The 22,500-nt window shown below is 43.6% G+C and overlaps 2 protein-coding genes across 2 annotated transcripts; one reads left to right on the forward strand and one right to left on the reverse strand.

Annotated features, from left to right (window-relative positions):
• Positions 1 to 1,113: 1,113 nt before the first annotated feature.
• Positions 1,114 to 8,020, forward strand: kctd9b (potassium channel tetramerization domain containing 9b). Its single transcript, XM_019274016.2, has 12 exons — positions 1,114 to 1,285; positions 1,410 to 1,531; positions 3,281 to 3,324; positions 3,487 to 3,574; positions 3,664 to 3,722; positions 4,798 to 4,926; positions 5,000 to 5,067; positions 5,174 to 5,269; positions 5,869 to 6,018; positions 6,123 to 6,228; positions 6,348 to 6,481; positions 6,580 to 8,020. Exons 1-12 carry the CDS (start codon positions 1,238 to 1,240, stop codon positions 6,694 to 6,696), a joined length of 1,161 nt encoding a protein of 386 aa, XP_019129561.1. The 5' UTR covers positions 1,114 to 1,237; the 3' UTR covers positions 6,697 to 8,020.
• A 702-nt stretch (positions 8,021 to 8,722) lies between these two features.
• On the reverse strand, positions 8,723 to 10,839 carry LOC113746341 (tripartite motif-containing protein 16-like). The gene is made up of 2 exons (XM_027281612.1): positions 8,825 to 10,839; positions 8,723 to 8,786 (listed from the first exon to the last, which is right to left on the reverse strand). The coding sequence occupies exon 1, from the start codon at positions 10,837 to 10,839 to the stop codon at positions 9,166 to 9,168; it is 1,674 nt and encodes a 557-aa protein (XP_027137413.1). The 3' UTR covers positions 8,723 to 8,786; positions 8,825 to 9,165.
• Between the last annotated feature and the right edge of the window lie 11,661 nt (positions 10,840 to 22,500).

Here is a 22,500-nt window from a genome sequence, read left to right on the forward strand (position 1 = left end):
GATTTTTTTTTTTTTTTTTTTTGGGTTGTGACAAAGATGCCGTGTTGAAATGAAGAAAGTGAAGTCACAGCATCAAAGAGTTTTTGTTGTTTTGCCAAATGAACTGAACAAACTTTAATTGCACATTTTCTTTGCAGGCGTGTGAATGTTAAACTCTTCTTCTCTGTCCTGGTGAATCTTTTGTTTAATAAAGCTCTTTGTGAAACAAAGTTTAAGACTCAGTCTATTTGACACAGACGCGTTAGTGCCGGACTTCATGTTCTGTGTTGCACTTTATTTGAATTGGTATTGATGTACTGCTTTCAACCTCTTGCTATTGTTGTTTTATTGTAAAGCACTTTGTAACTGTGAAAGGTGCTATATGAATCAAGTTCATTATTATTAATTATAACTAATCAAGCTGCTGTCACACTAGTTCAGGGGTCCACAGAGGGGCAGGCCTGTTCTTCTCATAATAAATTTGGATGTGAGAGTGCAGATCACTGAGAATAATAAGTATGCATGAACTTTGTATCAGTTATTAACATATATAAGCTAATAACCCAGGTTAATAAGGAGGGGGTCCCTGTGCTGCTGGGTCCTGGGTTAGCTGGACTCCTGGTCTAGTTAGCTGGACTCCTGGTCTAGTTAACTGGACTCCTGTGGACTCCTGGTCTAGTTAGCTGGACTCCTGGTCTAGTTAGCTGGACTCCTGGTCTAGTTAACTGGACTCCTGGTCTAGTTAGCTGGACTGCTGTGGACTCATGGTTTAGTTAGCTGGACTCCTGGTTTAGTTAGCTGGACTCCTGGTCTAGTTAACTGGACTCCTGGTCTTGTTAGCTGGACTCCTGGTCTTGTTAGCTGGACTGAGCCTTTATGAATGCTTCACTTTATTATGTTTGTTATAAACAGTTGAGTTCTCTGTTCAGAAAGTCATACTGTGTTATTATGGGATGTTATTGTTGTTTTATTATTTATTTATTTATTATTGATCTCAGTCTGCAAAGTGACCAAAGTTCAGATTATTTATTGATCATTTAAAAAAATACAAATATTCAGCTGTGACGTCACTGTGCAGAACAGTGAGAGTCCCGCCCACTCTGCGTCCTGATTGGCTGCTGCGTTTCGATCCGGACAGCTGATTGGCTAATTCCGCGTCCCCGCTCTGCGGGTCTGAGTGTGTCCGGGGACAGGAAGAGTTGAGGACGGAGGACAGTCAGCTGATCGAGGACATGAGGACAGTCAGCTGATCGAGGACATGAGGAGAGTCACGCTGTTCGTCCGCGGAACCGCCACCAACGGAAAGGTGAGCGCGGGAAGCACAGGCGGGAAAATAACGCCAGGTGTTCATTGTGTGGCTAGTTAGCTGAGCTAATGTCAGACATGTTGTGCGTGTGCGCGTGTGTGCGTGTGTGTGCGCGCGTGCGCAGGTGCTGGCCGTGTACGGCTCCCTCGAGGACTTACTGTCCGCCGCGAGCTGCAAACTGGGAGTCAGAGCCGCGAGCGTTTACAACGGGAACGGCGGCCTCATCGATGACGTCACGTTAATCAGGTAACTCACACAGCAAGTATCCGGATACTTACTGAAGTACTAACACCACACTGTAAGAGTACTCAGTTACAAGTAAAAGAAGCAGAAGTACGAATACAACACTGTAAAAAATACTCTGAAGTAAAAGTGTTCAGTTACAAGTAAAAGTACTCCGTTACAAGTAAAAGTACTCCGTTACAAGTAAAAGTACTCCGTTACAAGTAAAAGAAGCAGAAGTACGAATACAACACTGTAAATACTCTGTTAGAAGTAATATTACTAACAAGACTGTAAAAGCCTTCTGTTTGAAGTAAAAGTACTCTGTTACAAGTAAAAGTACTCTGTTACAAGTAAAAGTACTTAGTTACAAGTAAAAGAAGCAGAAGTGTGAATACAACACTGTAAAAATACTCTGTTTGAAGTAATAGTACTCAGTTACAAGTAATATTACTAACAAGACTGTAAAAGCATTCTGTTTGAAGTAAAAGTACTCTGTTACAAGTAAAAGTACTCAGTTACAAGTAATATTACTAACAAGACTGTAAAAGCATTCTGTAAGTTATAGTACATACAATAATACAACACTGTTACAAGTAAAAGTACCAATATCACACTGTAAAAGTACTCTGTTAAAAGTAGAATTATTAACAAGACGGTAAAAATAATCTGTTTGAAGTAAAAGTACTCTGTTGGAAGTAGAAGTATTAATTCAACACCATAAAAGTACTCAGTTACAAGTAAAATTACTAATGCAACACTGTAAAAATACTATTACAAGTTATAGTGCAAATACAACACTGTATTATATATTCTGTTAGAAGTACTAATACACTGTAAAATTACTTACTACAAGTTATAGTACTAGTACCATACTGTGAAAATACTTCTGTAAAAATAAAAGTACTAATATCGTTCTGTAAAAGTACTCTGTTACAAATAAAAGTACTAATATCGCTCTGTAGAAGTACTCTGTTACAAATAAAAGTACTAATATCGCTCTGTAGAAGTACTCTGTTACAAATAAAAGTACTAATATCGCTCTGTAGAAGTACTCTGTTACAAATAAAAGTACTAATATCGCTCTGTAGAAGTACTCTGTTACAAATCAAAGTACTAATATCGCTCTGTAGAAGTACTCTGTTATAATTTAAAAGTACTAATGTCGCTCTGTAGAAGTACTCTATTACAAATAAAGGTACTAATATCGCGCTGTAGAAGTACTCTGTTACAAATAAAAGTACTAATATCGCTCTGTAGAAGTACTCTGTTACAAATAAAAGTACTAATATCGCTCTGTAGAAGTACTCTGTTACAAATCAAAGTACTAATATCGCTCTGTAGAAGTACTCTGTTATAATTTAAAAGTACTAATGTCGCTCTGTAGAAGTACTCTATTACAAATAAAGGTACTAATATCGCGCTGTAGAAGTACTCTGTTACAAATAAAAGTACTAATATCGTTCTGTAGAAGTACTCTGTTACAAATCAAAGTACTAATATCGCTCTGTAGAAGTACTCTGTTATAATTTAAAAGTACTAATGCCGCTCTGTAGAAGTACTCTATTACAAATAAAGGTACTAATATCGCGCTGTAGAAGTACTCTGTTACAAATAAAAGTACTAATATCGCTCTGTAGAAGTACTCTGTTAAAAGTAGAATTATTAACAAGACTGTAAAAATAATCTGTTTGAAGTAAAAGTACTCCGTTACAAATCAAAGTACTAATATCGCTCTGTAGAGTATTCTAAATTCGATGTGTCTGTCTGCAGAGACGATGATGTGCTGTACGTATCAGAGGGAGATCCATCTGAAGGTAACAATGTTAAAAAGTATCCAGATACTTTTACTTCAGTGAAAGTATTAATACAACAGTGTCAAAATATTTCTCCACGTTAAGTGGTGAACTTCAGTGGAAACGCAGATTAAAGTTTTGATGCTCGTCGTCGTCGTACCTGCAGTAACTTTACCTGTGTAGATCCTCAGGAGGAGCTCAGCGGCCCTGAAAAGACTCACACCGATTGGCTGACGCTCAACGTCGGAGGACGCTGCTTCACGACCACGAGGTGAACGCGACTGTCGGTCTTTATAACATCGGGGACGGAGGCCTGTGAGGGTCATCGATTGTAAACTTTGTGTTTTGGTGTTTCCTCAGGAGTACTCTGGTCAGCAAAGAGCCGGAGAGCATGCTGGCCCACATGTTCAGGGAGAAAGGTGAGCTCACCTGATGAACACGCCCAGCAGCAACATGCAACTTCACATGAAACACTCACGCCTCGCCACATCCACGAGAAGTCCTGAAGATGCTGAACCATCATGGTCAGCGTCAACATCTTCAGTCTGTATTATATATAATATATATAGTACAATGTATATATAATATATAATACTGACGGGAACAAGGTTCATTTAGTTTGTGTCCGATTGTTTGAGAGTGAGCAGGTCGTGTTTTTGGCAACCTACAAGAAACAAATGAATAAGTAAAGTAAAAGTACTAACAAGACTGTAAAAATACTCAGTTACAAGCAAAAGTACCAATACAAATTACAAGTAGAAGTACTTTAGGTAAGAGTAAAGTAAAAAAGTAAAAGTACTCAGTTACAAGTAGTATTACTAACACGACTATAAAAACAGTCCATTACAAGTAAAGGTACACTGTTAAAAGTAAAAGAAGCAGAAGTACTAATACAACACTAATAAAATATTATGTTACAACCAAAAGTACTAACAAGACTGTAAAAATACTCTGTTACAAGCAAAAGTACCAGTAACACACTGTAGAAATTATAAAAGTATTCTAAGTAAAAATAAAAAAAATAAATTAAAAAAAAGTACAGTACTTGGTTACAAGTAGAATTACTATGACTGTAAAAACATTCTGTTACAAGGTAGAAGTACAAGTTAAAGTAATAGTACTGTAGAACTAATACCGCACTGTAAAATCACTCTGGTCGTGTTTTTGGCTAATTTAGAGCAAAAAGTCGCCGTGACCCGGTAAGTCCTCCCTACCGACTCTTCGGCGCACTTCCTCCAGGAAACCAGCCGGCGATGATCATGTGACGTGATTTCGATACTTGAACCTAATGTTTGTGTAGATTCCCACAGCGTGACTTTGGAAACTTTCATGAAGGAAATAATCGATGAAATCGAAAAGTCTGATCTCCCCACCGACTCTTCGGCGCACTACCTCCCGTGTGTCGGAGTGTGGATATGGGCAGTGTTTCTTTAATACAGTAAATTTGTATCTGACTTCACAGAGTTTTTATCATCTGCTGTTTACTTCCATCAGATGTTTGGGGGAACAAGCAGGACTCTCAGGGGGCCTACCTGATAGATCGCAGTCCAGACTACTTTGAGCCCATCCTGAACTACCTGAGACACGGACAGCTGATCATCAACGAAGGCATCAACCCTCTGGGTAAGACGGACGTAACCTCGTCGTCCAGCACGTCCAGCTTCAGTGTCTCTGAACATCGCTCTGTCCTCTGCAGGTGTTCTTGAAGAGGCTCGATTCTTCGGGATTGAACAGCTCGCAGAGCAGCTGGAGGCCCTTATAAAGGTGTGTGTGTGTGTGCGTGCGTGCGTGCGTGCGTGCGTGCGTGCGTGTGTGTTTTCAGTGCCACAGGTTTGACCTCCACATGTGTGTGTGTGTGTGTTGTGTTCAGGCCTCTCAGCCCCCTGATGACCACTCACCTCTGAGCCGCAAAGAGTTTATTCGATTCCTGTTGGCCACGACGACCAAGTCAGAGCTGCGGTGTCAGGTAGATCCGACAGTACAGCTTTATGTACTCGAGTATTTGTTCTGATTACATTACTGATGATCAGAAACTAGTCGAGTCGACAGCTAACAGACTGAGCTAACAGCAGCTAACATGAGCTAACAGCAGCTAACAGACTGAGCTAACATGGGCTAACAGCAGCTAACATGAGCTAACAGCAGCTACAGACTGAGCTAACGTGAGCTAACAGCAGCTAACATGAGCTAACAGCAGCTACAGACTGAGCTAACGTGAGCTAACAGCAGCTAACAGACTGAGCTAACATGAGCTAACAGCAGCTAACAGACTGAGCTAACATGAGCTAACAGCAGCTAACAGACTGAGCTAACATGAGCTAACAGCAGCTACAGCTGTCAGCAGTTTACTTCACTGTCCATCATAAACTCTGTAAATCACAGAGAGTTGAGGCGGAGCAGCCGGAGGACATCAGAGTACAGGGACAGTTAAAGTTACGCTGTCTGTTTCAAATTAAAAGCCTTGTTCCTGTTGTTATAAAGACTTTTATTGTGAAACATTTGCAGGAACTTGTTCCTCTCAGGACGACATCGTGACCATCGTTTGTTCGTCTGTTTGTCTGTCAGGGTTTGAACTTTAACGGCGCCGATCTGTCGCGCCTGGATCTGCGCTACATCAACTTCAAGATGGCCAACCTGAGAGGAGCCAACCTGACCCACGCCAACCTGAGCGGGGCCAACCTGGAGAGAGCGGACCTGTCCATGGCCTGCCTCGATGTGAGCACCAGAGACGTCTAAGACTGAACCCATGACTTTAAACGAGTCGCATGTTCACGCTGTGTGTGTGTGTGTGTGTGTGTGTGTGTGTGTGTGTGTGTCAGGCAGCCAACCTGCAGGGTGTGAAGATGCTCTGCACGAACGCTGAAGGAGCTTCGCTGAGAGGCTGCAATTTTGAAGATCCTGCTGGAATCAAAGCCAATCTGGAGGGTGAAGCAGCCAGTCGCACACCTTCTTCAGACACACCTGAGCAGGTGAAGTGTGTCAAAACTCATGAGTGTGTGTATGTGTGTGTGTGTGTGTGTGTGTGTGTGTGTGTGTGTGTGCAGGAGCCAACCTGAAGGGCGTGGACATGGAGGGAAGTCAGATGACGGGGATCAACTTGAGGGTCGCCACGCTGAAAAATGCCAAACTGAAGAACTGCAATCTGAGAGGAGCCACGCTGGCCGGGACGGACCTGGAGGTGAGAACACACACACGCACACACACACACACACACACACACACACCTTCCATATATATGAACCTGTGATGCATTCATGTGTCGTGTGTCTTTCTCAGAACTGTGACCTGTCCGGATGTGACCTTCAGGAGGCGAACCTGAGAGGCTCCAATGTGAAGGGGGCCATCTTTGAGGAGATGCTGACCCCTCTGCACATGTCTCAGAGTGTGCGGTGAAACGCCGGCGTCTTCCCAACATACACTCCACACGCGTGTTTCATGATCAAACAAACTGTCCCGCCGCGATGCAGCTCGTCACCAGAGAACCTCAAATTTTTTTTTGTTTGTTTGTGAGAAGCTGGAACCAAAGAGGATAAATGACAATTCATTCAAACTGGCGTCTCCCATCATCTCACGACCCCTCAGATTTAATCCGACGACCCTTTGGAGGGCCTGGCCCCTCAGGTTGGGAACCAGAGTTAGTTAAAGGAACAATATGTAACGCCGAGTGGTTACAAATTGGTACTGCAGTCCAAATTCTCAAACTGAAGCTGTGAAGCCAGATTACGGTCAGATATTTAAAGAAAAGATCATTTTTCATAAGGAGTTAGGAGACGCCTGTACTTGATGTTTTTTTAATATCTGGTTGTGGCGTTACGGAGATAATAAAGGAAGCAACGCGTTCTTTGAAGGAAGTAAAACAGCTTCTCGTTCTGAGACGTTTCCTCGTTTCTGACCTCGAACTATCTGTTGGATGAAGTTCAAGCGTGACGTTTATCTCTAACTTTTGAAGTTCAAATTTAAAAAATCACGCCCCGTTTTCCTGCGAGCATCTTGTTTCTTATTTGTGGATCATGAAACACGCGTTTGTCCGATGCCAAACTTCTGCTCTGAACCAAACACCACCGAGTGTCGACGCTTTGAGCCGCTTCGACTTTCTGCACTTTTCTTTCCCTCCGTCGCCGACAGAAGTAGCTTCACCTTCACTTCCTTTTTTTTTTCTTTCTTTTTGGACTCAAAATGTTTCTGTGGGTTCATCAGGAAGTTAGCGGCAGGATTCTGAATGTAGTTTTGGATTGTTTATCATCTTCATGAAGCCTTTTGAGCAGATTCAAGATGTAGTGCTGCGTTCTTCGTACACTGAATGTTCCTTCAAACCTCTGAGACTCGATGTGATGACACTTTGACTTTGTGTACGGCTCATGTGAATTTCAGGTTTTTAGTCTTTGTGTAACTCGTCGTATTACCTCTGAGCGGCGCTCGCTGATGTTGCTCCTGCACGTCGTCTGACTTATTTTGTGACTGTAACAAACGTGAGTTAAGAGTCGGTTAAAATGAAGCTGGTGTGTCGGAGCTTTGTGGTTTTACTGTGCTAACAGGAGCGTGTGCAGTTCTAGTAAATGTGGCGTTCTACTGAGCGGTGGTGGATGTATTCATGATGTGAGTCAACACAAACATGACATGAAAATATGAAACCACCGAGGTGCTAAACCTGAACCGTCTGTTCTGCTGTCTGTGATGTTATTTTATGATCTTTAATAAACGTTTTTCTTCAAACTTTCTCCTCTTTGTGTCTTTACATTCTGTTGTACTGTAAGATAACAAGAAGACGAGAAGAAAAGACTTTGCTCATGTTTGTTTATTCATTGTGTAAACCTTCAGTCTGTTCACACATCCCATCAGTAAAGTCTGTTCAATGACTCTTGTTCAGTGAGTTCAGGTACAGATTCACTTCATCCACACAATCAGTTTGTCTGAGCAGAATCTCACATATGTACAAGAAAAGAATGGATCATCTCCTTATTGATTATTTGATTATAGCTCATAGTTCCTCATTTGTACATTGATTTAAACAACATGTGATCTGACAAACTGTTGTGGACATCTTGCTAAAGTGCTGAAGGTCAAAGGTCAGGAGTTCAGAAAGTGTTCAGGAGCCTCTGATGTCTTATGCTGTATTATTTATTGACGCTTGGCCAAGGAGAATTAGAGACACTCTCAAAGTTCATCAGAAGTGCCTGAGTCGGTCTCACATTCTGCCCAACTCATCCTGGTGGATCGACTTTAAACCCCAAGATAACAGCACAAATACTACACGCCCAGAATGAGTCACAGAGAATGTCTTTACCCATGGAGGTGTTATTGTCAGCATGTTCTAGTCTGGAGACACACATGTCTGTTTATGCAGATTGGACCGTCAACAACAAGCTATCTATTATGTCTATGAAGGCAGCAACAGGTCTCTGTGACCCTGGACACCACAGTGTGGAGACAGACTGGCACCTACTGTTCCCAACCAAAGCCAAACAACTAATACTGCTGAGGACCTCAAGGCCCACACGGGACCTCGAGGCCCACACGGGACCTCAAGGCCCACACGGGACCTCGTTAACCTCAGGAGAGGAAACTCCAGAACACACAAATCAATGGAAATGTAATTCTAGATTTCTTTACTAAATATCTAGGACAAAGGAAGGTGTGCTGCTTCCTCTCTTCAGACTCAGGCAGTGGAAGAGAAACAACAACATACAAACACATCAATGAATGACAAGACGTCAAAGTACCGCCCATAATGTTTGATTGACAGGTGATCTCTGTGCAGTGAAGAAATGCCACAACAATCAGCTCTCAGCAACAAACATGGAGACAGAATGAGTTTCAGATTTAAAACAGAATTTAACCCACTGTCCCTTCAATGACTTCTGTCTATTTCACTTTACTAAACTCAGCAGATCCAGGACAAACATGAAGTCCAGCACAGAGAGGCTGAGTGAACGTGGTCTGGACTCTGTGGAGGAGAGTCATGGTCTTAGAGACGCTGTAGAAGGACAGAATACCTGCACTGTGATCCAGGTACACTCCAACTCTGGAGGACCGAGGACCTGAGACGGGAGTTTTGACATCATTGTACCAAAAGTTATAACTGCTTTTGAAAAAATATAACGACCAAGATTTGTCATTGTGTCCAAATCCACATTCACTTGAGCTCCCTGCTCTTCTGATGTTCTTGTATGCGACTGCTACACCAACTCCATCTCCTCTCCACTCCACCTCCCAGTAACAACGTCCAGTCAGAGTCTCTCTACTCAGGACCTGAGAACATGAAGTGAATCTGCCTGGGTGACTAGAAGAAGACTGAGGTTGATTCATTCTTGTCACTTTTCTGTTCCCCTCAGATAATGACAGCTTTTTGTTTGCTGTGTTTGGATCCAGTGTGAGTTCACGTGAATATTTTAAGAACTCAGCTCTGGTCTTGGGCTCTGGTTCTGGTCCTGACAGTGAAACATGGACTTCAGTGTCTGTCAGTGAGATGTTTGTCCGTTGGTCCCTCAGAACGTCCTGTAGTTTATCTCTGAGCTCTGACACAGCAGCTGTCACATCCTCAAAGTCCCTCAGAGGACGGATATTGATGCTGGATGAGTCTGTAGATTGGCTGAGTCGTGACAGTGAGGGGTAGTTGTGTAGAAACTGGTTGTGGTCCTCTGTGTGTGAGAGCTTCTCCAGCTCAGCGTCTTTCTTCTTCAGCTCAGTGATCTCCTGCTCCAGCTTCTCCTGAAGATCTTTGACTCGACTCACTTCAGTTTCCTGCTGGGATCTGACCTGCTGCTTCACATCAGACCTTCTTTTCTCCATGAGACGGATCAGCTCAGTGAAGATCTTCTCACTGTCCTCCACTGCTTTATCAGCAGAACCACTGATAGCCTCCACCTCCTGTTGGAGCTCCTTCACATCTTTCTCTCTGTCCTGGATTCTCTGCTGGATGTTTAGTCGACTCACCTCGAGCTCTCTCTGCCTCTCAGTCCTTTCTGCTGCAGCTGAGACTGTGTCGTGGCCTTTATGTTCATCCACAGAGCAGAGATAACAGATACACTGCTGATCAGTACGGCAGAACATCTTCATCACCTCATCATGACGAGAGCAGATGTTCTCCTGGAGCTTCTTGGAGGGCTCCACCAGCTTGTGTTTCTTTAATGGAGCTACATCATGATGAGGCTGGAGGTGTTTCTCACAGTAAGAGGCCAGACAGACCAGACAGGACTTCAGAGCTTTCAGTTTTCTCCCAGTGCAGACATCACAGGCCACATCTTCAGGTCCAGCATAGCAGTGATCAGCAGGAGCAGCTTGGAGTCCAGTCTTCTTCAGTTCCTCCACTAAAGCTGCTAACATGGTGCTTTTCATCAGGACAGGCCTCGGTGTGAAGGTCTGCCTACACTGAGGGCAGCTGTGGATTCTCTTCTCATCCTCTCCATCCCAGAAGTTTTGAATACAGTTCATGCAGTAGCTGTGTCCACAGGGAATAGTCACCGGATCCTTCAGTAGATCCAGACAGATCGGACAAGAGAAGGTTTCCCGGTCCAGTTTATTTCCTTGCTGCGCCATTTCTCCTCTCTGCGTCTACGACTGTCTGAGTTTGACTTCCTCAGAAATGAAACTAGTTTGAGCTCTGATCTCAACAACATGCGGCCTGTCAGCTGACACGTCAGCACATGTTGGTTCCACCCATCTTCAAACTGTAGATCTGAGGGAGAGGGAACAAGGAAACATGAGCAGGGTGGAGCTGGCTGTGTTTGAGAGCAGGAAGAAGAGGGAGGGCTTATCGAGGGTTTATGGTTCAGCTTTATTGTTGTTACACAACACAGGATTGCACAATAACGTGCAGTTATAGCCCTCTGCACTCTGGGAAGGGACAGCAGTGGGCGTACCTCCCAGCTCCATGCCAACACCGGTCTATGTCTCTATCTGGTGGCTGAATGCTAGTATTGACACAAATAATCCACACAGCATTATGTTCCTCTAACTCAGACCAATCTGTACATACTTCATACCTCACTGTGGCTTCTTGATTTCTCTATACATATATGCATATGTACAATAACAGAATGAATAATCTCCTTATTGACCGTTATTGATTATAGCGCATAGTCCCTATAATTTGTACATTGATTTAAACAACATTTGATCTGACAAACAAATCAATGTCACATCAGTTTAAAGTCTGTGTAAAGTCAGAATAATGAGTTCTAAGTTTGTCAGACTAAAGAAGAAAGTATTATTAACCATCCAGCCAAATGAATGAACGATTAAAAATATCAACTATAAATATCAAATATCAAGCTCCAGGACTGTGGGGGCGTGTCCTCTCAAGGCGCTGAAGCGACTGAAACGTGTCAGATGAGTTTCAGAAAATGATCATGACTGACTTTGAACCACTGAGCTGAGATGAATTCATCTCTGTCTCTCTGCTCAGGGTGGCCTCAGCGTGTCATCGAGCCACCCTTTAAGGACCGCCCACAAAATCCTGAGACTGAAAAACTGTTTGAACCTGACTCCACATTTCAGTGATATATCGTTCAAAGTCTTTTCACGTGTTTTCAACAACTATTCTACAACATATTTAATGTGTTTTAAAAATCTCAGAATTGCCTTTACACTGACTTTAATGTTTGTTGTTTGGTTGTACTGTAAACCTGATTCTGGTTCATTCGGTTGGAAAACATTTAAAGGAGGGTGAAGTTTGCTGGATGTTGTATCCTGATAATCCAGCAGGGTTCAGCGTTGTCTAAGTGTAAGTGACCAAGAGCAAGAGCTTCAGGAACATGTTTGCTGAACTCTTTACAGGTCGTGATACCGCTGAGTACAAATATGGAAGTCCTACATTTAAACCGAGTAACTGAAATTTATCTTTTAATTTCCTAAAACAGCTGCTCGTTAATCAGAATCTACTGGGGACTGTTTTCTTTTTGTGATATATGCGTGTGTTTAGTATCAAAGAGGGATGTAGATGATGTAACATGACAAGCATTATAATAACGTCCATCCACCTGCTTATCCTCATCAGGGTCACGGTGGGGCTGGAGCATATCTGCGCTGACTCATGGCGAGAGGCAGGGTACGCCAGCTCATCACAGGGCACAAAGAGACAAACAACCATTCACACTTATGGCCAATTAAGAGTCACCAATTAACCTGTTACGTGCACGTCTTTGGACTGTGGGAGGAAGTCGGAGTACCTGGAGAGAACCCAGGCAGACACGTGGAGAACATGTAAACTCTACACAGTGCCCATGCAGCCCTATTATAATAACACTGTAATATATTAACATTGTCATTATCATCGTTATATGCAATGCATTGTATTAAATAACATTATGGGCCAACCATTCCCATCATAAGCTGCTGGCACTGATTACTGATTGATTACTGACTGATACAGCCTTGTAATACTGTATCTTCCTATGAAAGGTGGAATATGGTGTTCCACATGGATCAGCACTTGGACCGTGTCTGTTTGGTCACATCTTCTATAAATATAACATAGAACATTTCTATGCTGACAAAACACAAATCTTTCTTTCTCTAACTGTTGATGTTGAACGGTAGCAGAACCAAAAATGCAAACACAAGCCAGAGACTAGATCAACCATGTTTAGTAGAATAAAGCAGTCATAGTGAATATAATATACAAATGTAAATTGTACAAATATTTTAGATTTATATTTTGGTGGTCAAATGTTGCAATGGGGCAAAGAAGAACTGTGCTGAGATGAAATTAGCATAAAGTAAAAACACATGAAAATGTACTTCAGAGTGAAGTCAGTAAATTTGGTTTTGAAGACCTCATTACATTGTTCTTAGCACATATCCTGTCAAAGGGTTTTAAATCTGTTCACGTTACGTTTGATTGTGACCACTCGTCCTCCTTCCTCCAGGTTTAATGTATTTGGCATGCCCTCTTGGCGACTTTCCCCTAGTTTTGCAGTAAGTTTGAAATAAACCTTTAGACTAGTTGAAGCCTACAAAGTCTGGACAAACTACACATAAAGATTGTTGCCACTGTTTTTTCTTTTACAGTCAGGAAGGAACATAAACCTGACAACGGAGTAAACACACCAGTGTTAACACTGAAGCTCTGGAGGTAAACAAACATGGAACAACCAGCAGCTTGAACTGTTTATATGCAGGAGTCCAAAAAATGGAGCTCAAAGTTTGGTGAGGCATGTAAGACTGTAGAGACGACGGAGGGAAAACAAAGCTAACTTCAGGTAAACCTGTTTGTTTACAGGTGTGTCTTCCTCTGCGACAGGTCATCGGATGCTGATGTCAGTCACAAATATTCCATCATAGCATCTCATGACACTTTCCGTATACAGCAGGTCTAGACTGTACTCTTGCTCATGAGCAGAAACTTCAAGCAGAACCGAGACCAAACACAATTTTAGAAGTCTTCATGAGAACGACTGGATCTGTAGACTTTTACACTCTTTACATATCAAACATGATATGATTTAATCTGCTGACAGTGAACACCAACTGACCAAGATCGGAAAAGACCAGGTCCAACTTGAGTTTCCATGTCCAGTCGGCTCAACAGTCCTAATGTGTGTCCCCGTCTTTAGCCTTGTTGGCATTTTTGACTCAGGTTTGTGTATTTTCTGAGTTCTTACATAAAGACCCTTCTATCCCAGCCTTCTGCAAACACAACACATCTGAAACCCAACAGTGTTACTGACCAAAGTGTGATGCACACTCAGTCCTATAAGGTGTGCAGAGACCAGCCGCTTCAACATAAACACGTCCAGCCCACAGTCATGCATTTTCTTCCGGAGCCAAGAACCCAGTATAGTCTGACCAAATGCGAAGTGAAGCAACACAGTATTCTTTTTTTTTTTTGGCTTTTTGGGTTCAGAAAATACACCCACCAGTTTCCTATAACACACAGTGAGCAAAGCAAGGGGGAGTGTTGTGTTTGGCAGCTGTCAGGATGGTTTATACCAGCCAGGCCACGACACAGCTGATATTGGTTAAATGAAAAACCACGATGTGATATGGATCCAAGCTGCAAAATATGACATCAGTGAACATTTGAGTCAAATTCTACACGTGATGTTTGCACCTAAAGTCTCCATGAAACAGGAAGCAGAGTTCTGTTTACTCATTTTCATGAGTTTCCCTTCAAAGATGGTCAGATAGGGACGGACTAGTGCTAAACCTAGTGTCAGCATCCACCTTCCAATGAACACGGCTGGACCCAGCACCGAACACAACCGACCTGGCCAGTCTAACAGTGAATACAGCAGCCAACCGAGGTGCTTTTTTTGCCTGGTCTGGCTCCTTGCGTCCCGGGCTGAGTCAGTTCAGTTGACATCAGAGGGAAATGCATATATTGTCAATAAAATCTGATCCAGTTTAAATAAAGTTCTGAAGTTTTGTATAGTAATCCGTGAGGCCCGGACATTTAACTCTCTGGCAAACACTTTGTTTTGTGGCTGTGGTTTTCAGATGTGTATTGAACTATGATTGGTCCACTTGTTGCTTTGTAACCGCAAACCACCAATCAAGACCCTCCACCCACAGCCTCATTTCCTCACATAAACACACCACCACATTATGCCGTAATTGTCGGATAAAAGAGGACACAGCTCCATCACGTAGAGAACTCACCGGTCGGGGTTTTTTTTTTTTTGAGGGGCCCACCTGTTTACGTGTTCCCGTGTTTACACTGTGCATATAAATAAACCGCAGATGTTAACTGGAGCTGCAGCCAAATCCCCATCAGCGAAGGATGCAAACAAGATGCTGGAGGGTTGGGGGGTGGGGGCAAGGTCCGGAGATGGAGGTTTGGCCCAAAGCCCATTGTGGTGTTTTCTATCAACACCACAGAGGAGAAAAGTGCAGCCACTTAACCTTAAAGTCTGCTGATATCCTACACTTTTTCTATTGTCAACAAATCCCAAGAATGTATCGACTGACAGGCGTTTGTATCAGAGCCTGATGTATCATCTTCCTCTCAATGATCAATCACTTCATCAACACAAACATGCATGTCTGTAGTTTATTCACACACCGTCCTGCTGCAGCAAATTCTCACCAAATATGGATAAATCCGCTGTTTAATAGTTCCCCAAATCATAAAATAACAAAAAAAAAAACACAAAGAATGTGAATCCTTAAAGGACAGACTCCCTCCAAGTGGCCAGCAGATGAAATCATATCTTGTTTGATATGTAAAGAGTGTAAAAGTCTACAGATCCAGTCGTTCTCATGAAGACTTCTAAAATTGTGTTTGGTCTCGGTTCTGCTTGAAGTTTCTGCTCATGAGCAAGAGTACAGTCTAGACCTGCTGTATACGGAAAGTGTCATGAGATGCTATGATGGAATATTTGTGACTGACATCAGCATCCGATGACCTGTCGCAGAGAAAGACACACCTGTAAACAAACAGGTTTACCTGAAGTTAGCTTTGTTTTCCCTCCGTCGTCTCTACAGTCTTACATGCCTCACCAAACTTTGAGCTCCATTTTTTGGACTCCTGCATATAAACAGTTCAAGCTGCTGGTTGTTCCATGTTTGTTTACCTCCAGAGCTTCAGTGTTAACACTGGTGTGTTTACTCCGTTGTCAGGTTTATGTTCCTTCCTGACTGTAAAAGAAAAACCGGTGGCAACAATCTTTATGTGTAGTTTGTCCAGACTTTGTAGGCTTCAACTAGTCTAAAGGTTTATTTCAAACTTACTGCAAAACTAGGGGAAAGTCGCCAAGAGGGCATGCCAAATACATTAAACCTGAAGGAAGGAGGACGAGTGGGCACAATCAAACGTATCTTTACTTGCTGCTTCTCAATACAGTTCTTTTTCACCCCATTGCAACATTTGACCACTAAAATATAAATCCAAAACATTTGTACAATTTATATTTGTTTATTGAGTTATTCGCTGCAACCGCTTCATTTTCTTAAGGCCGGTCGTCCCTCCTCTACAGCTACGTAGCCAAAATGGAAACCACTGAGGACGAAAAGTGTCCAATGTTCCACAATCACCTTTTTACTTATTATGAGGGCCCCATCTGGGGAAGTATGGAAGCTCTGTTCTGCTGGGCGTGTCCTTCAGTTTACCTTCTCACCTTAGCTTAATCACTATGACACCTGCTTCCTATCGTCCAATCAACTTCCACAGGATAAAAGCCCAGCTGACCCTCTCAGACTCTGCAAGATTGTTCAACCGCCATTGTGGTTACAGAAAGAAAGATTTGTGTGTCATCAGCGTAGAAGTTTATGTTATATTTATAGAAGATACAACCAAACAGAACATTGATCCATGTGGAACATCATATTCCACCTTTCTGAGTAGAATCAGTGCCAGCAGCGTGACACCAATAAGGTGTCAAACTATTTATTGCTATATAAAGTTGTGCCAATTAAAGTTTTTTGATTCTGGTCTCAGGGTTGTGTTTGCATTTTTGGGCTTTACTGTTCAACATCTACAGTTAGGAATGAAAGATTTGCGTGTCGTCAGCGTAGAAATGTATGTGGTATTTATAGAAGATGTGACCAAAGCAGATCACATTGATTCTGGTGAAAGGTGCTCAGTGATATATTTATCACCACATTAAGATGTTATTACATTTAGTAAATCATCAATTGATCATGAAGCAGAACATACAAGACAAGACACGTTGCTATGGTCCTGCATGTGAAACGAGTCCTCATCGTGAACTACAGAGAGAAGAATCAAGCTCTAACTGACCCAGAATAAGAAGCTAGACTGACACTTATTTGATGTAATGTCAGCTGTTTAAATCTCTCCTCAGCTCGTCCACGTGTCTGTCTTGGTGTTGTAATGACAGCAGCCCACTCACACATGAGCTCAGATGAATAAATGGCTGAGTCGCCGTCACGTTTGTTCCACTGACATCACAGGAAACTATCATCCTCACACTGTCTGTTTTATTAATATAACCAGTTAAAGCCTCCAGAGACTGCAGCTATTATTACAGTCCACAACATCAAAATGTTTGATGGTACAGATACTGCTGAGCTGTGTTCTTAAAGCCTCTTTGAGGATCAGATCCAGTATCTTATACTGATGTTTTGTCTGGGATTCTTACTTGTGTCGCCTGGTTTGTTTAGGAAAAAGGAAGCAACATAAAAAACAGATGTCCTGGAGAAAATAAAGTTATTTATGGCCAGGATATCAGATGTAATAATTCAAACAGAGGTGAGGGAGACTAAAAAAGGAAAAGGGGCGTTGCGTTGAGTGTAACTACTACCTGTAATAGAGACTCATGTAGAGGGCACTTCACATTTTTCTGCATCAGGCCCTTTATCATGTTTTATCGACCATAGGGGCATTTTCTCAAACATACAGGCACCGTGGGGGCAGTGGTTAGGGTTCACGGAGACTACGTCCAGGTTTTAGACAGTCTGCGGGGACGTCACGGAGACTACGTCCAGGTTTTAGACAGTCTGCAGTCCAGTCCTGCATTGATCAGGACAGACTCAATCTGCCGGGGCCACAATGCCACAGATAACCTTCTGATTTGTTGTGACACTCATAAATCCACGATCATAAATCCACTCCTGTCGATATGTTCTCCGGTCGGTCTCGTGGGTTCCTCTGCAGAGAGACTGATGAGTTCTTTTGTGAGTGAAAACCTGCAGAGTCTTTCCAGAAAAACTCTCAGCTGCTCTGAACAACCAGTGACGACGCTTCAAGAGGAATAATAAATGTTAATAACTTTATTCTGAGTGTTTTTACAGTTATATTCTTAATGTGGGTGGGTGTGGATGTGTGTGTGTGTGTGTGTGTGGGATGTGGCTTTCTGAGCTCAATGAGGAAACATTTTCTTCAGGCCAAATAAAGCTGCCCATGTAAACTCCACATTCCTGAGTTTGCGGTGTTTCTGTCTCAAACTCTCTTTCTTTATTTTATGGAGGGAGGAGGCTGCGTGTGTGTTTGACTTTTGAAGATCAGCACAGGACTGACATCAAGCTTCACACACTGTCAGACTCTGTCTGCTGGATCTTCAAATGATTTCACATCAGTGTAATTAAAGCGTTGATCAGTAACTCCTCCAACTGTTGGCAGCTAATGTGGAAACTAAGTGTTCAAGTACAGATTTGAACCCACAAGCTCATATTTATATTTTTATTTATTTACTGTTTGAGGAGCTCCAACACTGATGCATCAGATACTTTAATGCAACATCATGTAACTTTCCTCTGATAAACTAATAAACCCTGTTGACCCACACTGACCTGTGATCAGGTGAACTGTGTCTCTGTCATTCGTACGTCTGTTCTCACACTATGTAACTTTGGGCTCCGGGTCGGGAGAAGTACGTAACGCTTTACGGCACTAAGTCACACAGCAGCAACTATTTCACTGATTCTGGTGAAACTGGATCATATTTTATGGAGGAAATGTTTTCTGGTTTTCCCTCTGATGTCCTCCGGCTGCTCCGCCTCAACTCTCTGTGATTTACAGAGTTTATGATGGACAGTGAAGTAAACTGCTGACAGCTGTAGCTGCTGTTAGCTCGTGTTAGCTCAGTCTGTTAGCTCATGTTAGCTCAGTCTGTTAGCTGCTGTTAGCTCATGTTAGCTCAGTCTGTTAGCTGCTGTTAGCTCATGTTAGCTCAGTTTGTTAGCTGCTGTTAGCTCATGTTAGCTCAGTCTGTTAGCTGCTGTTAGCTCAATTTGTTAGCTGGGGAAAATGCTGACAGGGAGTGGAGCCAGTGTCGTGCCAGAACTGGAGCTGGGCGAGTGGGCAATGTAACCATGTCTACGGACATGATGGCAGAGGAGAAGAGAGTGAAGAGGACGCTGACGGAGGAAGCTAAGAAGAGAAAAGGAGAGAGTGAGCGAGCAAGAAGCCGCCGGACAAGAGTAAATGTGGGACTGACTTTTAGTGGTTGGTGAGAGCTTGGTGAAATAAAAGGCTGAAAGACAGACGCCGAGCTGGGCTGACTGCTGCTGGACTAGGCAGTGAGATCAGCTGCTGCTGGGTCTGGTTCTGGTTCTGGGCTGACTGCTGCTGGACTAGGCAGTGAGATCAGCTGCTGCTGGGGGTTCTGGATGATGATTGGCTGTCAGCAAAGTTGTCAACTCACTAGTTTTTGATCAGAAGTAATGTAATCAGAGTAAATACTCGAGTACAGCTGAACAGTTATCTACGTAATGTCTCTTTAGCTGCATAGATCTGAGAATACTCTTGTACTTTTCCCCACAGTCCGTAGATCTGTGTACTGTCTGTCAGAGTGTCAGAAGACGTTAGGATGGAAACATTTACACGGAGTCTTCGTCCCACCCAGAAAACCACCAAAACCTCCAACCAGCTCCACAACAATCTCCCCGCGGCTGCAGCCTCTATGACCTCGGGTAGAAGGTGGGGGGAGGTGGAGAGGTGCTGATCCAAACTCCTGGAAGGAACCACACACACAAACACGTGTTCACGATGAGTTACAGGCGTGTGCGCCATAAAACAGACCACACAGGACGCCATCGCGGTATCAAACTCTCTCCGCTTGATTGGAAGCCGCCCTGTTCATACACACTATCTGTCACACACATGCAGCATTGCAGTGCTTTATCATATCGCCCAGCCCTGAAGCAGGACTCTGTCATTAGAGTGCAGCTCAGTGGGGCTGAACATCTCGACTAAATTACACACTCAGCTCCTCGCTGAGCCTCAGAAAGACTCGAGGAGCGTCCTTGTTCAGCAGGGAGGACATGAGGGGAGTGGACTGGACCCAGAGCCCGCCGTCTGATGTGGCTCATGTCTCCGAGGTCACTTCAGCTCCAATTTGCATAAATGCTTTTTGGGCTTTCTACAGCTGAAGAGAACCTGGAGGAAATCCCAAAACACTGCAGAGGTTTGCTACTTAGCATTCATCAAGAAGTCTGGGGAGTGTCCCGTCTGGTCTCAGAGGCTGGAAGCGAAACAAACGGACATGAACAGTGCAGGCCGCTGTATTGATAACAAGCACAACACACATGAATTACCACATTGTCACAGAGGAGTACTCCCGAGGGATTCGAACCCTCGACCTCTGTATCTCTAGAGGAACAGACTTGGCATTAGACACACCTCCTCACAGGTTCAGGTGATGACTCCACCTGCTGCAGACGCAGATTTCAGGTGTGCTGTCAGACACTCTGGTGATGTTCAAACAGTGTCTGTGTCCATGTTGGTCACGTCTGCATGGAGACTTGTGGACATACAGATGTTAACTCCATGTCCCTGAGCTCTCCTGGTAGAGCACTTGCCTTGTTAATGAGAAGACGGGGTTCGATTCTGACTGAAGTCCTTTGCTGCAGGTCGTCCAAGTCTTTGACTTGTCAGTGTTCTGTAGTTTCTGTGTTTGGACCATAAAGACAGTTTGAAGTGTGAGTGAAACCAGCGGGGGACAGTCTGGGACACAGTCGCCTACTCAGCTGCTTGTCTTGTCTGCTTTGTCTCCTGGACTCAGTTCAGAGTCTCATCAGCAGATTCGGTCACAGGAGGTTAAGAAATCCTGCAACATGTGAGGCGTTCAGGTGTCTCAGGATGCAGTTAGCTTAGCTTAGCATAAAGACTGGAAGCAGGGGGAAACTGCTAGCCTAGCCAGCAGCACAGAGCATCCAGTTTTAGACAGTCGGGGACTCTCTCTGGAAAAACACGGGTCAAAAGAAGTCTGGAATTTAGAAGTTAAGTCAACATTCTCATTGGACGACATACAGCTGCTAATGGTTATTATTATTCAAACCATTCCGCGGTGAAACATGTGCCGCTGTCCACAAACACGAGGATGTGGGTTTGATTCCTGCTGCAGAGTTTTATTTTGTCTTTCTATTTTTCTGCACCTGTTACTGAGAACATGACCGGAGAGGTGTCCACTCGTGATGTTCAAATACCAGGTTTGTGTTGGAGAGCTCGGTCAGGTGCTCTGCGAGGTGTTCATGGTATGAACCTCCTCAAAGCAGGAGTCCACAATCAGCTCCTGCAGATGGTGAAATCATCTTTACTCGTTTATCTTGTAAGTCTGTGTACATCTGCATGAATGTGAGGCCGTGATCAGTCCTCCCGTCTTCTCCCAGCAGAGGACGTATACTCAGTCATTATTTTGGACATTCCCTGGAGGAGCATTGAGCAGATGTCTCTCTGAGTTGGTGAGCCACAGCAGCAGCCCCAGCCCCAGCCCAGCACTAACTACTGACCCTGTTAAACCACAAAATAGTCAGACCAGTCTGGATCCACCCAAACCTGGAGCCTGAGCCAAACCCCAGACTCTGGACAGACCAAGACCGGAGAGAAGCGGAGCAGAGCCAGGACGTGCCAGGCCAATAAAAAAAGCACATTCCTCGTCACCAAACTCGGCCTCAAGACTTTTTTTTTCCTGAACTCCTCCAACGTTCAGCGGCAAACACAGGTGCTGTTCTCATCAGGTTCCTCCAACCGGCAAACAAACGACAAGCAGACGCTTCTTACAGCAAGAGAACAAACCCACAAAGTCAAAGTTATACAACCGAGAAAGACGACGAAAACCAATGAGATCCCACAGACTGTCGAAAACCTGGACGTAGTCTCCGTGACGTCCCCGCAGACTGTCTAAAACCTGGACATAGTCTCAGAGACTGTTTCTGCTGTGAAGTCGGACATTTTAACATGGAGACTGACTCACTTCTGGAGCCAGCCTCAAGTGGATGTTAGAGGAAGTGCAGTTTTTGTCTCTTGGATCTCTGATGTTCGCATGTGTCCGGCTGTGACTCAGTGCAGCCTCACAGAGCTCGTGGTTTCGTGGGACTGGAGGAGCTTAAACTTGTTGTTGCTGCAGTCTTTGGTAACTTTACTGGATATCAGTATTGAGCTAAATGAAAGATCAGCGATGCACAAGTGTCTGTTTGGTCAGAGACTCACACAAAGCGCTCTCTGTGTCAGCCCTCTGCTCTGCAACACACCCAGACTCAAACACTCACAGTCATTGTTCACAGCCTGACACTCTCAAACACACATTATGCCAATCTGCCAATGAATTCACAATGGAGTCCATCTGTGGGACATTCACTGTGTGTGTGTGTGTGTGTGTGTGTGTGTGTGTGTGTGTGTTGGGCGGTGATGTAACCAGGGTTAGTCTAAACAGCTGATTATGATCACAGGAAAGTGATACAGACATTCAGAAGGTTTCTGCACTCGTTTTCGACTTCACAGAGAAAAACACACGTGGACTTTATGAAATATATAAATTCAGTTAGTCAACAAGTACAGCGGAAAACATGAATCTAATA

Source organism: Larimichthys crocea, chromosome VIII (genome assembly GCF_000972845.2).
Source record: "Larimichthys crocea isolate SSNF chromosome VIII, L_crocea_2.0, whole genome shotgun sequence".
In the NCBI taxonomy this organism is placed as follows: domain Eukaryota; kingdom Metazoa; phylum Chordata; class Actinopteri; family Sciaenidae; genus Larimichthys; species Larimichthys crocea.

What these genes read in the sequence shown, in the direction of transcription:
- kctd9b (XM_019274016.2), top strand. Translation starts at nt 1,238, where the DNA reads ATGAGGAGAGTCACGCTGTTCGTCCGCGGAACCGCCACCAACGGAAAG. An exon ending in AGTCAGAGCTGCGGTGTCAG is followed by an intron (nt 5,270 to 5,868) that starts GTAGATCCGACA and finishes TTTGTCTGTCAG; the next exon opens with GGTTTGAACTTTAACGGCGC. An exon ending in AATCAAAGCCAATCTGGAGG is followed by an intron (nt 6,229 to 6,347) that starts GTGAAGCAGCCA and finishes GTGTGTGTGCAG; the next exon opens with GAGCCAACCTGAAGGGCGTG.
- LOC113746341 (XM_027281612.1), bottom strand. Translation starts at nt 10,839, where the DNA reads ATGGCGCAGCAAGGAAATAAACTGGACCGGGAAACCTTCTCTTGTCCG.